The sequence below is a fragment of the Ctenopharyngodon idella genome, chromosome 7 (assembly GCF_019924925.1).
Source record: "Ctenopharyngodon idella isolate HZGC_01 chromosome 7, HZGC01, whole genome shotgun sequence".
In the NCBI taxonomy this organism is placed as follows: domain Eukaryota; kingdom Metazoa; phylum Chordata; class Actinopteri; order Cypriniformes; family Xenocyprididae; genus Ctenopharyngodon; species Ctenopharyngodon idella.
In genome coordinates this window covers 8,914,455-8,929,923 of record NC_067226.1, presented here as the reverse complement: position 1 = coordinate 8,929,923, position 15,469 = coordinate 8,914,455, and the positions used below count along the sequence as shown (strand labels likewise).

The 15,469-nt window shown below is 34.9% G+C and overlaps 1 protein-coding gene across 2 annotated transcripts in view; it reads left to right on the top strand.

Annotated features, from left to right (window-relative positions):
* map2k5 (mitogen-activated protein kinase kinase 5) overlaps nucleotides 1-15,469 on the top strand; it is a 67,635-nt gene that overhangs the window by 20,461 nt on the left and 31,705 nt on the right. For both annotated transcript variants that reach the window (XM_051899696.1, XM_051899695.1), the window contains exons 9-17: nucleotides 878-917; nucleotides 2,255-2,323; nucleotides 3,338-3,419; nucleotides 3,531-3,592; nucleotides 3,930-3,978; nucleotides 5,050-5,123; nucleotides 10,197-10,247; nucleotides 10,592-10,663; nucleotides 14,134-14,163. In XM_051899696.1, the coding sequence (XP_051755656.1) occupies nucleotides 878-917; nucleotides 2,255-2,323; nucleotides 3,338-3,419; nucleotides 3,531-3,592; nucleotides 3,930-3,978; nucleotides 5,050-5,123; nucleotides 10,197-10,247; nucleotides 10,592-10,663; nucleotides 14,134-14,163 (529 nt within the window). The remainder of the gene's footprint in view (nucleotides 1-877; nucleotides 918-2,254; nucleotides 2,324-3,337; nucleotides 3,420-3,530; nucleotides 3,593-3,929; nucleotides 3,979-5,049; nucleotides 5,124-10,196; nucleotides 10,248-10,591; nucleotides 10,664-14,133; nucleotides 14,164-15,469) is intronic.

Genomic DNA, 15,469 nt, shown 5'->3' with positions numbered 1-15,469 from the left:
TTGGGGCCAGTAAAATATTGTAATATTTTTTTTAAAGAAGTCTTTTATGCTCACCAATGCTGCAGTTCAGAAATGATCAAAATAAAAGTAATATTGTGAAATATTCACATGGAAAACTTTTCTATCTGGATATATATTTTAAAATGTAATTAATTCCTATGATGGCAAGGCAGAATTTTCAGCAGCCATTACTCTTGTCTTCAGTGTCATATGATCACATGATAGCTCATTGTTTCTGACTAAATGAATACATGATGTTAGTTAATGTATTATATTAGATCTGTACATATGGACATTACTTGGATACCGTCACATCTGATAACATATTACTCTAAATTTTAATGTAGAAACATGCATTTTCTGTAAAGCAGCTTTGAAACAATATGTATTGTGAAAAGCGGTATACAAATAAATATGAGTTGATCCTTCAGAAATTATTCTAATATGCTGATTTGGTGCTCAAGAAACGTATTTCTTTGCATCACTGTTGAAAACACTGCTTAGTTTTTGTGGAAATATTATGTCTTTTACTGTCACTTGATCAATTTAATGTCCTTGCTCTTTCAAAAAAAAAAAAAAAAGCATGTAAACATAAGTTTTTTATACACTGTAAAAAAAATACAATAAGTTATGAGAACTTATGTTTTTACATTGTTTTATCAAATTAAGTTAAGCAATTTTCAACTTTTTTTTTGTATAAGTTCTACAAGATTCAACTCATTTTTTAAGTCGGTTTCATGTCATTTAAGTTGAAATGTCTTCCAAGTTAATTGATTGTACTTAGAAAATTAGGGCAGCATCAGTGTATATACCCTTTATTTGTTTGTTTGTTTATTTATTAATGTGTGCATTGACATAAATATTTCCTTTTTGACAGAGCATACCACCTGCTTGGGAAGAGAATTGTAGCAGTGAAGGTAAGAACAATACATTAGTCTATAAGCTTTAGAACCTCAAGCTCTGGATCTTAAAGCAGCCCACATTTTTTTTTTTTTTTTTTTTTTTTTTTTACATATTTTGTAGATCGCATTTTGGCTTATTGTTTAGAATTACTTGGCTTATAAAGAAAACCATGAAAAGATACCAAAGACCCAATGTATTATATTATAACTCACCTTTCAACTAATGGAAATCATACAGCCAGTTTGTTTTTTTTAATTAAAAAAAAAAAATCTGCAGTACAGAAGAGGTGAAATCAAGGGAGCAAGACCTCAGCGGCTCTATTACAGGTGGATTTTACTGCAGCAGGATGCAGTGAATAACTTCTGGAGATGTTAATAGTGCTCTGCTAATTGAAGAGCACAAAAGAGCAAATCCAGCACTTCTGCACGTGCCACCACAGTTAGGCATGTTTGTGGCCCTCAAACGCCATAGAGACTCTTTCATTTTCCATCTTAGCTGTTCTCTGTTCTGTCATTTCTTCCGTTCTTTTCTCACATTTTATCCCTCTCCCTCCCTCTCATTTACATCTGTTTAGTTTACATTTATCCTCTCACTTCTCTTATGTCTTATCTCCAATCTGTCCTCCTTTCCTTTCATTTCTTCTGCTGTGTCTGCTCATCTTTCCGTCTGCGCTCTGCCTGGGTTTGCTCGAGCAGGGCTATCTATTTGGCTAAGGCTGTAAGTGATCTCTGCTGAGCTTTAACTGTGTGGCCTTGCCTTACTGCCTTACCTGTAATCAATTATTTCAGTGGGAGGCTGATAATCTAACCTTAACTAAAGAAGCATTTTAGCTAGTCGCTGCTTCATTACAAAAGTGGGGAAGAGAGAGAGAGCAAGTGCCTTGGTTGCAACAAAAACATAACTGTTTCTAGTTCAAAACTTTTGTAATATTGGATGAAAATGCAGCCTTGGAATATCTTTTTGCTTTCTTAAATGTAGACTGTTGATTTTCCTGTCAGTACTGGTTGAAGAGAAACTCTTCGAGCATATTTCAAGCATCCATTCTCAACCTTGAAGCAAGCTGAAACAGAAGTATTGATGCAGTTCATGTAGATGATTACAATCAGAAAAGTATTCCCCTTTTGAATGACTGCTTATGTTTGCAAGTTGTATTTACCTGTGTAAAATTGTGGCAATGGTGGGCAAAGAGTCTAGTATTGCATATATGGGTTTGATATAATTTATTTTTACTTAAGAGTTCTATTTGGGTGTAAATGAGTTTCATTTGAGACAAGTGCTTATTTGATAAATAGTTCAGAAAGTTTGATTTGAGTGTGTTCATTCAAACGAGGGCCTTGTGCTTGTTTTCCAGGTTATTCCTTTAGACATCACGGTGGAGCTGCAGAAGCAAATCATGTCAGAGCTTGAAATCCTTTATAAGGTCTGAACCTTTTTTTCTCTGTGCTTTATTACTTAATATTTATCTTTATGATGTTATTTTCAATGCACTTCAGTCCTCTTTTCAGTGGATAAGAGCAGTAATCTAATTTCAAAAATGTGCACACCCACAATGCTGTATTCCCTCTCAATTCCTCTAATTAAACTTAGAGAATTTTGCCCTCTCTTAAACACTCAAGTGTCACTTTGTTAGCTTTCTGACCTTGGCACTGCCAATACTTGAGTGAGAGATGAATATAGCCTTAAGAATTAAAAGTAACACGCATAAATACTCTAAATAATTTGCTTTGTACTCCTCACTTTATTCTTGATTAAGTTTGGAGTCCTTTTCCAGGTGAAAACCAAATTCGTTTAGAGCTATGTGTGGTTTCAGCTTTCTGATTAGGTGTTTGAGGTATGTGACTGTGATAAGTATGAAAGAAGTGTCATGAATTATTCAGGGATCAGTGCCTGTGTAGTTTAGGCCATCTGCTCCAGTAACCTGCTCTGACAACAGCTGCTATATAGACTTTAATTTATACCAATCACTCTTTGCAACGACGAGCCAATCACATCGAATAATCAGCCAGTTTCACATGTTGAATGGAATAGTACTACTTCATTAGCATCACATGGCTTACTATAAATAACTAACAACCAAATACTTAATGAAAACAATTAGTCTCATCTTTTCATCAGTGCTATATTTTTCTTAATAATAAAGTATCATTCTCAGCCATCAGGTGAATCATTCAAATTAGTCAATAAACGGTTAGCCTAAAAGTATAAAAAAAAAATTTCTTGTCATAACCATAAAGACATGTTTATATCACTGCAGTGCCATAAACTAGTACAGATTCACAAATGTACCTTTGATCAAATAAAGGTTAAAACATAAAAAAAAAAAATCGTAGGGATCCCAAACTTCTGAACGGTAGTGTATATTTGTGATAAAGTTAGTGATAGTGATAGTGTTGATTTGTGATAGTTCTGATATATTTGATTGTGTTGTTTACAGTGTGATTCTCCGTACATCATAAAGTTCTACAGTGCTTTCTTTGTGGAGAACAGAATATCAATATGCACTGAGTTTATGGATGGTGAGTCTCATCTGTTTTGACATTGTCAGGTATCTGGGAGGCAACATTTGCACAGGAAGAGATCACTCAGCATATCTACAAATTGAATTGAATTGTTTGTTTTTGATGTAGGGGGCTCACTGGATGTCTACTGGAGAATCCCAGAGCATGTTTTGGGCAGGATTGCTGTTGCGGTAAGTCCTTTCAGGTCATGAAATTGTAAGCATATCAGGGAATTTTGAAAAGCTGGGAGATATCGGCATATCCAAGAATGTGTTAAAACTTAGACTCCTGTGTGTATGTGTGTTTTGACTTTGTAACACTTTATTAGTGCTGAATTGTAATTTGCTCCCGGTTCTGACCCCTATTACCCTCTCCCTCACGCTTTCTCACAATAATCAAAGATATGCCGCTGTTTAGATAATTTACAGCTCTATCCACTACAGACAGCAGATGTAGACACTCATACCCTTTTGAGTCTCTTCTGAATTTGTTTTCAATGAGTATGGGTGTTTGTGTCTGTCTCTATAGGTGGTAAAAGGATTAACATACCTCTGGAGCCTGAAGATTTTACACAGAGGTGAGAAAGCCACTTTTATGTTACTTTTAATACATCTGAAATAATAATAAATATTTGCTATCGGTGTAAGAACTTAATTTAGGCATGTGTATTTAGAAGTAAATTAAGTACACTACCGTTTAAAAGTTAAGGGTCAGTAAGATTTCTTTTTAAAGAAATGAATACTTTTATTTAGCAAGGCTGCATTCAATTGATCAAAAGTTATCGTAAAGACATTTTATAAAGTTACAAAAGATTTTCATTTCAAATAAATAAATTTTTTTTTTTTTGTTCATCAAAAAATATATATATATATCACGATTTCCACAAAAATATTAAGCAGCAGCAACTATTTTCAACATTGATAATAATAAGAGATATTTCTTGAGCACATGTTTCTTCATCATATTAGAATGATTCCTGATGGATCATGTGACACTGAAGACTGCAGTAATGGTTGCTGAAAATTCAGCTTTGCCATCATAAGAATAAATTATATTTCAAAATATATTCAAATAGAAATCAGTTATTTTAAATTGTAGTAATATTTCACATTAATTTTTTTTTTTTTTTTTTTAATCAAGCATGTAGTCTTGGTGTAGATAAGACTTTCAAAACAATAAAAAATCTTACCGAATCTTAGTGTATGTGAAAATACAGACATATTTGGGTAGTAATGACCTACATGTCAATCTAAATTGTGTAATCATATTACAGAAATCAAGTATTTATAATTAGACATTTTATATACAGAGTCAGATTTGTTTTTATGTATTGTGTGACACAATAATGTGTAATCCATTTGTTGTTTATTAATTTGTAATTTACTTATTGTGACCCTAATTTTCAAAACAGACATACAGAAATGACTTTCAAAGGAGACACACACGTAGCATCACAGTGCAATTTAATCCTTACCTTCGAAAAATTAACTAACTAGTTGACTATTAATAAAGAATATTGGTTACATTTACATTAATTTGACCTCTCTGCCAGATTACACTGCAGAAGTAATCTAGGCAGAATGGTATTAGATGCTGAAATACACTGATATTTTGTGTCTCTGTTTAAATGCATTATTTCTCTGTGCAGATGTGAAACCCTCCAACATGCTGGTTAACACACGGGGTCAGGTCAAACTGTGTGACTTTGGAGTCAGCACGCAGGTATGTTTTAATTTGTATCCTGTGGTTATTTGTGTGCATGTTTGTTTGTCCGCGTGAATGCGTATACTCACACAAGTGCTTCTCATGTTGTGTATGTTGTGAGCACAGATCAGATCAGCCATTGTCCCATCAGTCTCCATGTCTCTGTTCTCTTCTTCGTCTCATTCCTCCAGGGACTTCTTGCCTTTGCTCCCTAACCCCCAGATACCCCCTAGATTGCTCTTCTCTTCTCACTTCTCTCTCTTTCTAATTACCACATTGAGCATATATTCAGTGCATGTGAGTGACGGCGTGTGTGTGTGTGTGTGTGCGTGTGGCTGGAGACAATAGCTCTGACTGAGAAAGTCAGCATCAGTCTCTCCACCTCTAATACACTCAGGAGTCTAACAATGGGGCCCAATCACTCCAAACAGCCCTCTTTTAATTAATATTCATACCCATGTTCCCCAAAGAGATTCCAGTTGATGCTGACCCCTGGATGAGGTGCTTGTGTGCGTTCTCCTCTGTGCCCGTTCAGACCATGACACTGTATAGTAAACCTATGTCTCTCTTATTCACTTACACACATACGCACACCGACGCACGTCAGGCCACGGGGGAACGCTCTCATTATGTTTGTCCTGTCATTGCTGACGTGCCATTGTGCCCGGATCTCACTGTCTCTCCCCTGTGAGAGTACAGACTAAAATTAAACCAGGCTGGCATTTCAATAACACTTCACAATAACACACTCTTTTCAGTAGATTTAAATCAGTTCCTCTTACTGTGTCCTTTAGCTTATGGCAGAGAGCTCAGGTCAACTGCTGTCACATCTGTACTGAATTTCAATGTTTTTAAACAGATAATAACTGTGCTGCTTATATCAGAGGACTAAATGTGTCAGCTTCTCTATATTATTGTTGACTGTACACATAATGTTTAGGGGATAATGTTTCACTTTTGAGGTTGTGTGTCTGTGATGGTACTAGATATCCAATGCTGTCACTGCTATTAGGATGAGTAAAAGGAGTCTGTTTATGTAGTTTTGAAGATAACACTCTACAGTAATGTTCAGTTCATTGACATTTAGTTAATGCATTAAGTATCATGATCAACAATGTTTTTACAGCATTTATTAATGAATTTCTGAGTGTACTAATACATTTCTAGTTTTAAGTATAAATTAATGTTAATGTAATATAAACTAACATGAACTGGCAATAAAAAAAAAAAAAAAAAACATATATATATATATATATATATATATATATATATATATTAATAAATCAGCATGAACCTAGATTTGTAAACACTGTAAGTCAGTGTTGTTCATTATTTAATAAATGGAACATTTGAATTAATGCTAAAAAACTGAAACTTACTGTGAAGGGTTATCATTTTTAATAGGAATGCACTGAAATGAAAATTCTGGGCCGAAACTGAAATTTCTGGATGCACTTGACCGAAACGGAAAATATATATTTTTTGAAAATTATAATTTTTTTTTTTTTATTTAAATTATTTCAACTGTGCAGAGCGCAACCACAAAGCAGAACATTGAGTAGAACAAGAATTACCGGTACAGAATTATCTGCTTGGCCAGAGCCTCTTCGAAGTTGTGCATCTTTGGAAGTGGTGCTGCTCGCAAGTTACAAAAAATGCTACGCAAGAGTGAAACCTGAGCGCTGAACACTGAGGGCTAGGACGGCATATATTTTTGCCCTTTATTCTGTTTCGGCCAAAATCTGAAAATGCCATTTCTGGCCGAATTTCTGTGCATCCCTAATTTTTAATTTATTTACAGTGCTCAGTGTAAATGAGTACACCCCCTTTGAAAAGTAACATTTTAAACAATATCTCAATTAACACAAAAACAGATGTTATATAAAACTTAGTCTTGTCAACATTTTGGAAATTGCTTAACTTATAACCTGAAAGTAAGTTTACAAATATAACTTAGAGAACAAAATTTTCAGTTTTACTCAAATTAGGGTGATGCAAAAATGAGTACACCCCACTGAATGTCTCTGGAGCACAGCTAAATTTTAGATTACAAATGTCTAATTTAACAAGAATTCAACCACAAGTGAGTCTAATTATTCATTACCCAGGTGTCCAGCAGACAGCTGACTATAAAAGGGTGTTAAAACCCCTTCCTATTTCATGCTGTCAGCAATGGCACCACATGGAAGAGAAATGTCACAAGACCTGAGAAAGAAAATAATTTCTTTACACCAGAAAGGTGAAGGCTACAAGAAGATCAGCAAAGCTTTACTTATCAGTCAGAATACTGTAGCAAAAGTGGTACAAAAATGTAAAAAAGATGGAACTGCAACCATCTCACAGAGACGTCCAGGTCGTCCACGGAAGTTAACAGCTCGACAGGAGCGTCTTCTGATGAGAAGGGTTGAAGAAAATCGGCATGCAAGTTCACTGCAGTTATCTAACGAAGTAGAAAGCCAAACTGGGGTGACTATTTCCCGTGACACAATACGGCGTACACTGCAGAGGAATGGCATGCATGGATGCCGTCCACGAAAGAAGCCTTTCCTAAAGCCCAGGCACAAAAAAGCCCGCCTAGAGTTTGCCAGGGCCCATGCTGACAAAGATGAAGACTACTGAGACTCTATACTCTGGAGTGATGAGACCAAGATAAATGTTTTTGGAACTGATGGCTTCAAAACTGTATGGCGTCGCAAAGGTGAGGAATGCAAAGGTGAGGAATACAAAGAAAAATGCATGGTGCCTACAGTGAAACATGGTGGTGTCCTTATGTGGGGCTGCATGAGTGCTGCTGGTGTCGGGGAGCTGCATTTCATTGATAACATCATGAATTCACAGATGTACTGCTCTATACTGAAAGAGAAGATGCTACCATCACTCCGTGCCCTTGGTTGTCGTGCACTTTTCCAACATGACAATGATCCTAAACACACATCTAAGGCCACTGTTGGATTTCTGAAGAAGAACAAGGAGAAAGTGATTCAGTGGCTGCTGATCTGAACCCAATCGAACACCTATGGGGAATTCTGAAGAGACAAGTTGAGCATCACTCTCCATCCAGCATCCAGTCTCTAAAAGAGGTCATTCATGAAGAATGGAAAAAGATAGATGTTGCAAAATGTCACCAACTTGTTCATTCCATGCCTAGAAGACTTGGTGCTGTCATTAAAAATCATAGAGGCCATACAAAGTACTAGATGTAGTAGTTTTTGTTGTGGGTTGTATTCATTTTTGCATCACCCTGATTTGAGTAAAACTGAAAATGTGTAATCTAACTAATATAGTATTAACCTTACTTTTCATGTTATAAGTTAAACAGATATTATATTAAACTTAGTCTTGTCAGCATTTTGGAAATTGTTTTTGTGTTCATTGCGATATTGTTTAAAATGTTACTTTTCAAAGGGGGTGTACTCATTTACACTGAGCACTGTATCTGTTTTCTTATCCTTAAAAATGAAAACTGTGATAGTACTGTATTACTATTACTATTGTTCATACTTGGTATTAGAGATTCGAACAAACCTATAATGCTTAATTTAAGAATAAAATTTAGTACTTAAAAGGATTGTTTACCCAAAAATCATCTGTCATCAGTTATTTACCCTCGTGTTGTTCCAAATCTACATGACTTTCTTCTGTAGAACACAAAATAAGATATTTTGAAAAATGGTTGGTAACCAAATCATTTTGGTTGCCATTACTTCCATTGTGATATTTCTTAAAATACAGTTGTGGTCAGAATTATTGTCACCCTTGGTAAATATCAAAGATGGCTGTAAAAATAAATCTTTTTTGGCAGCAAACAGGGATAAAAAGTACTCCATGGTTAAATATACTGCTGGATCTTTAATGTTGTGGGCCTATTCTTCTGCTGGAGGTCCTGGACATCTTGTTCAGATACATGGTATGATGGATTCTATCAAATACCGACAGATAAAAAAAATCAAAACCTGACTCCCTCTGCTAGAAATCTTATAATGGGCCGTGGTTGGATCTTCCATCAGGACAATGATCCAAAGCAAACATCATAATCAACACAGAAATTGGTCACTAAGCACAAAATGAAGCTTCTGCCATGGCCGTCCCAGTCCCCTGACCTGAACCCTAAAGAAAATGTGTGGAGTGAACTGAAGAGAAGAAGTACCAATATGGAGCTGGGAATCTGAAGGATCTGGAGAGATTCAGTATGGAGGAATGATCTCTGATCTCTTGTCAGGTGTTCTCCAAACTCATCAGGCATTATAGGTGAAGACTCAGAGCTGTTATCTTGGCGAAAGGAGGTTGACAAAAGTATTGAATAAAAGGGTGTCTATAATTGTGGCCAAAGTGTTTTGGAGAAAAACATTTATTTCATAAAGAGATTTTCCCCACATTTTTTCTTTTACTATTTATGATTCTTTTACTTCAATGAAAGGTTAGATTTTTGTGAGTTTTTTTAATAAAAGATCAAAAGGATTAACAATGCAGATTTATCTTTACAGTCTTCTTTGTTCATATTTACCAAGTGTGACAATAATTCTGACCACAACTGTATCTTCTTTTCAGTGATTGACAGCTTCAGTTATAGACAGCTTTTCATTATTATTATTTTTTATATTTTAAGTCTTTTTCATGCTGCTAAGTACACAATGCGAAGTTTCGGGAGTGAGAGCCGTATTTAAATGTTTGACTGAATCTTAAATTGTAATGATTGATAGTAATAACCATGGTAATGGAATTTTTGGAATTGGCACCAATTACTGAATTTTTGGTGTTGTGACAACACCTTTGCACTGAATAATCTGCTTAACACCTCAGTAGAAGGATTCTGGTCACACACTTGATATGATATTTCCTCTTTTTGATATTCTAGTTGATTTCCTGCTAAAAATATTTCGGTAACACTTTGTTTTACAGTGTCCTTGTTAAACATGTTACATGTACTTACTATATTAAAAACAGTGAATTGTGCATAATTACATGCCACTAACCCTAAACCAAACCCTAATCCTAACCCTAAATACATGTTGTTAATTGATAGTACTTAAATGTATAATTACACTGTTAAAATACTTTAAAAAAAAATATTTCTCCTGCTTTCTTCCACAGTTGGTGAACTCCATTGCTAAAACATATGTCGGAACCAATGCATACATGGCGGTAAGCAGCATTCATTTCTGTTACAGTGTTTCTTTTCAGATTTTTTATTATAATCTTACTGGAGTAGAGAAGGCATAGGTCTTTCTTATAAGTCAAACATATTTGGTTGTAAAAGTTGTCAGTCAAGTATCTGCCTATAATGCACACAAAACAATTAAATGCCTTTTACAGAAAAATGTGATGCTTTCAGAAGTACGATTTTCACACGTGCACACACACATACAGTCAACAGAGCTTGTTAACTAGCTCACACAAGAACCACCACACAAAGTGTATGAATGTGTATGTGACATTCAGTGCCAGTTAATAATTCTTCATGTGTCTGTGTGTCTTTGCTTCCATAGCCAGAGCGGATATCTGGGGAACAGTATGGTATTCACTCAGATGTGTGGAGCGTAGGGATCTCTTTCATGGAGGTAAATCAGTCATATAATAATTTCTTAAAAATGCCTACAAATAGGGGTGGGGTGATATACTGGCAGACATGATTAACCGGTAGAAATTTGTTAACTGGTAGAGATTTTGGACTATCTTCTCTATTGCTGTTACGCTCATGTGACTTTTGCTGTGCTGCGCTGGCATGAAAGCATATGATTTGAATGCATTTTTAAGCATTGTGATTTTAAAAGCAAGTGATTTTAAAACGTTGAAGCGGAGTATGCAGAGAAAGACAATATGCAAATATAAAGACTGTATGCGGGCGCTGTATTAGAGATGGTTTCTAAAAGACGTACCCACAAGATCAGCGTGTGAGTACTGAGTTCTTTTTGCTGTCTAATTAGGCTTGAACGTTATATATATATATATATATATATATATATATATATATATATATATATATATATATATATATATATATACACATGCTTATGTGTCAAAATGAATGTCTTTGCAAGTAAAGTCATTTATGCCTTAAGTGAACATAAACAGTTAAGAAGGAAAACGCACAAGTATATTGGATCCGTGCCATCGTTCTTAAAGTGACAGCAGCCTAATATACCTGCTGTCATCTGTGTCATTAATGTTAATCAAACAACAAAAAAGAGAAAATCTTTCACTGCTCTTGACTGAATCATTTTTGTAACTTTAATAAAAATAAATTTATATTTGATTTACACAGTGAAGACTATGCATTTTTTTTTTTTTTTTTTCATATACATTTGATTTACTTTATACAGTTTATTTAGTATTTATTTCTAGTGCTTGAAGTTTTTCAGGAAGGTCTATTTCATTTGTATCTTTGTTCTGTTGTAGTTTGTTTTCCTATATGCTTGTATTTAGTTTCTTTGTTCTTTCTTTATCACTGTTTACTGGTTTTAAACTTTGTTTTTGTTTACTTAGGCTAATTTTAAAATAAGTGTTTTTGTGATCTGTGATAAATTGTGACAAGAATTATGAAATTTCAATTATATCAAAATTTTTTTATATCATAACCTTATTTAAAGCAAAAATAACTTTATTGTGATATATATCGTTATTGTAAAATAAAATTACTCATATCGTTATATAAGATTTTGGTCATATCGCCCACCCCTACCCACATATACATATGGCCCAGCATTCATAGTTCGAGTGGACTGGTGTCTTAGTGTTTCTGCTGAGTGCTGTTGATAGTCCCTGCAGGCAGCCTGTCCAAACAGATGTTGGCCTACAGCTATGCATGGATCACACTCGAGATCTCCCACTGACTGCTACACACATACACACACACACACACACACACACACACACTCACACTCACACTCACACATACACAAACTTATGCTCTGCTATCCTTTTGGACCCTCTCCCCTTGAATTCCCATTAGAGCATAGAGTAAGGAATGAGATTTTGTGTTTGTGGTTTCTTTATATTAAAAAAAGAGAATTAATAAATTCTATGGGTGTTTATTAAAGAGGAAATGTGTGTGTGTGTGTGTGTGTGTGTGTGTAGTGAAAACATTAAAGAAAATGAGTGTGTGTGTGTGTAACAGTGAAAGATGTGGAGTCAGTGTGGCAAAACGCTATCAATCACTCAGCCAGCAGAACGTCCAGTAATTAGAGTGCTGTGTTCTCTACTTCAGAGGTGTGTGTGTGTGTTCCTAAAAAAGAAAAGAGAGGTGTATGAGTATAGTGAATTTTTTTGTAATGGATGTTTTTCTAAGCAGAAACCAGCAGCATGAAATGTACGTATGAGTGGATTAGATTTTAGTATGGTTGTTTGACTCGTGTACTGAAAATGCCGTGCTAGTAGTTCTCATTGGCTTTATTGATTCCCATTTTGTAATTGTCAGCGCTTCTCATTGGCTGTGATGAATTGTTATTGTATCCCTCGAGTCAATCCCTTGATTGCATTTATCAATACTGTTAGATATTATCAGTGAGATGTTTAGGGAGGGAAATATCAAGGGTCATATGGATTGACATTATCATGAGTTGATGAACAGTATATTGATCTGATTATGATTTAGTATTGACCTTATCATGTTGTTAGGGACGTGATCGATTCAGCTTGGCTCCTGGAATGTTTAAGCAGTTCTGGTGAAGTACCTCTGTGTTCTGTTGGCAGATTTCTTTACCAATGAACTGAACTCACCTCCTGAACTGAGATGGGTATGCTAGATTTAATGAATGCACTGTGGTTTGAGTTGAATTAATTTTCTAAATGTAACTGGAATGTAATCAAAGTATGGTTTGACAGTAGTTTAGTTTGACTTTTGCTTTTGCTGCTTTATCTGCATCTGTTCTTTATGTTCTCCAGCATGTGCTGTAGTCTTCACAGATTAACGCTTGCTGAAGTACATACACCTGCTGTGATGATGGTATGTAAGCAGGATTGATAATTTTAGTGCTCCTTAAACCCTTGTGAAAAAGAAGTCAACTTAATTGTATTCAATGTGCACTTGTACATGGTTTTTCCTGCATTGAAAATATTTTGGCGGCCACCAAAATGAATTTTTGTCCCACCAAAGATTTATTTGATCATTAAATGTGATAATATCTGCTGCTTTGCAGTACCGGTACCCACTGCTAGGCGGCTGCTTTAAAGGGTTAGTTCAACCAAAATGAAAATTCGGTCATTAATTACTCATCCTCATGTCTTTCCAAACCCGTAAGACTTTCGTTCGTCTTCGGAACACAAATGAAGAAATTGGAGAGCTTTCTGTCCCTCCATAGACAGCTACGCGACTACCACTTTGACGCTTCAAAAAGTTCTTAAAGAGTTTATAAAGCTAATCCATATAAATTGAGTGGTTTAGTCCAAATTTTCTGAAGAGACTTGATCACTTTATATGATGAAAATATTTAATTTAGGCTTTTATTCACATTTAAACATTGATCAGCAAACATCAAATCTCAACCAAACCTGCTTCATGTGCGAGAACAAACCTTGTCTCAGATGCGGTGAGTATGAGTATAAGAGCTTTGTGAAGAGCATCAAAGGTTTCTATTTACAATGTGTTTTTGCAGCGTTGAGCTTTGTAGCCAATCACAGACACATCTGTTGATCATGTTAACACAATGGCCAATCAGAGGTGTTTAAGTTTCATAATCCGCTCAACACTGCTTAAAACGGCAGAGATTTCATTCAGCACGCTTGCAAATCCTTTCATTATAACCAACAAAGTATAAACACAATGTCAATAAGAGATTCATTGCACAGCATAGAGTAGATAGCTTCATTGATTATAACAGGAGTTTTCGCAAAAGTGCAGCTGAAAAAAAGGCACTTCTGGTGTAACAATTCAAATTCTATTTTAATTCTAGCTTTGATTGTCCAGAAATCCATCTTAGCTGTATATGTGAAAGCTCACGAGCTAATGCAGGTGTTTGTGAGTGAGTGTGTATGTGAATGTACCTGTGTGCTTCATTATAAGTTGACTTTCCTTCTGTCCTTTCATTCGCAGTTGGCGCTGGGCTCTTTTCCATATCCACAGGTGAGTCTGCTTCATCAAACCAGATACCAGTTTAACCAATTTAATGCTCAGCTCTTGAATACTCAACATTTCTTTGCCCTGGAGGCACAGCGGACACCCGTTCCCTCATGATCTTAGCGTATTGACAATAATTAACTAGCTGTTCATCCCGCAACTGCTCATATCCCACCCTTGTTTGCTCATCTTACATTACATACAGTCCTGCTGACTCACTCCATTCCTCAATCCCATCAACCCTGTAATCAGATTTCATGCAGGGATTTATCAAGATTATCCCATTTTAAGAATGACAAACCCGGATTATAATCCGGATTCATTTGGAGGGTTCCCAGTTTAGGAACCACATGGCACTTATGCACGACGCATGTCAATTTATGGTGCCTGTGTAGTGTATTTAATGTACTTAGTTTTACTTATTTAATTAAACTGTGCCAAAAATAGTGTTGTTTTATTATAATTATATTCATAATTATTAATTATAACTGTATTTGCTAAATTTTCTTCTATTTCACAAGATGATTGTCGTGAAAGCAACTCTAATGAATAAGTGAGATCTAAACTGGTATTGTTCTGATTCTTTCTATATAACTTTTGTTTATTAACAGCAGACAGAGTTTATGATTCTTAGCACTTCTAAACATCTCAGTCTGTTATTAAAGGCAGTTCTGGTTCTCTGCGTTCTCTTTTCTAAATTAATTTATACATGGTAACACTTTGCAATAATGTTAATTTCATTGACATTCATTGACAATATGACAGTAATGCATGAGGTATCATGAGTATTACTTTTTACAGAATTTATTAATCTAGGTAATGTTTATCTATCTATCTATCTGTCTGTCTGTCTGTCTGTCTGTCTGTCTGTCTATCTATCTATCCATCTAATATATAATATATACTTATTTCTATTTTAAATAAATGCTGTTCTTTTTGAACTTTCTATTCATTGAAGAATCCACAAAAAAAAAATTATCATCACGGTTTCCACAAAAATATTAAGCAGCACAACTATTTTCAACATTGATAATAATAATAAATGTTTCTTGAGCATCAAATCAGCATATTAAAATTATTTCTGAAAGATCATGTGACATTGAAGACTGGAGTAATGATGCTGAAAATACAGCTTTACCATCACAGGAATACATTACATTTTAAAATATATTAAAATAGAAAACAGTTATTTTAAATTCTAATAATATTTCACAATATTACTGTTTTTACTGTATTTTCGATAAAAGAAATTCCGCCTTGGTGAACATACGAGATTTATAAATGCTGTAAAAGTATTGTTAATTGTTTGTTC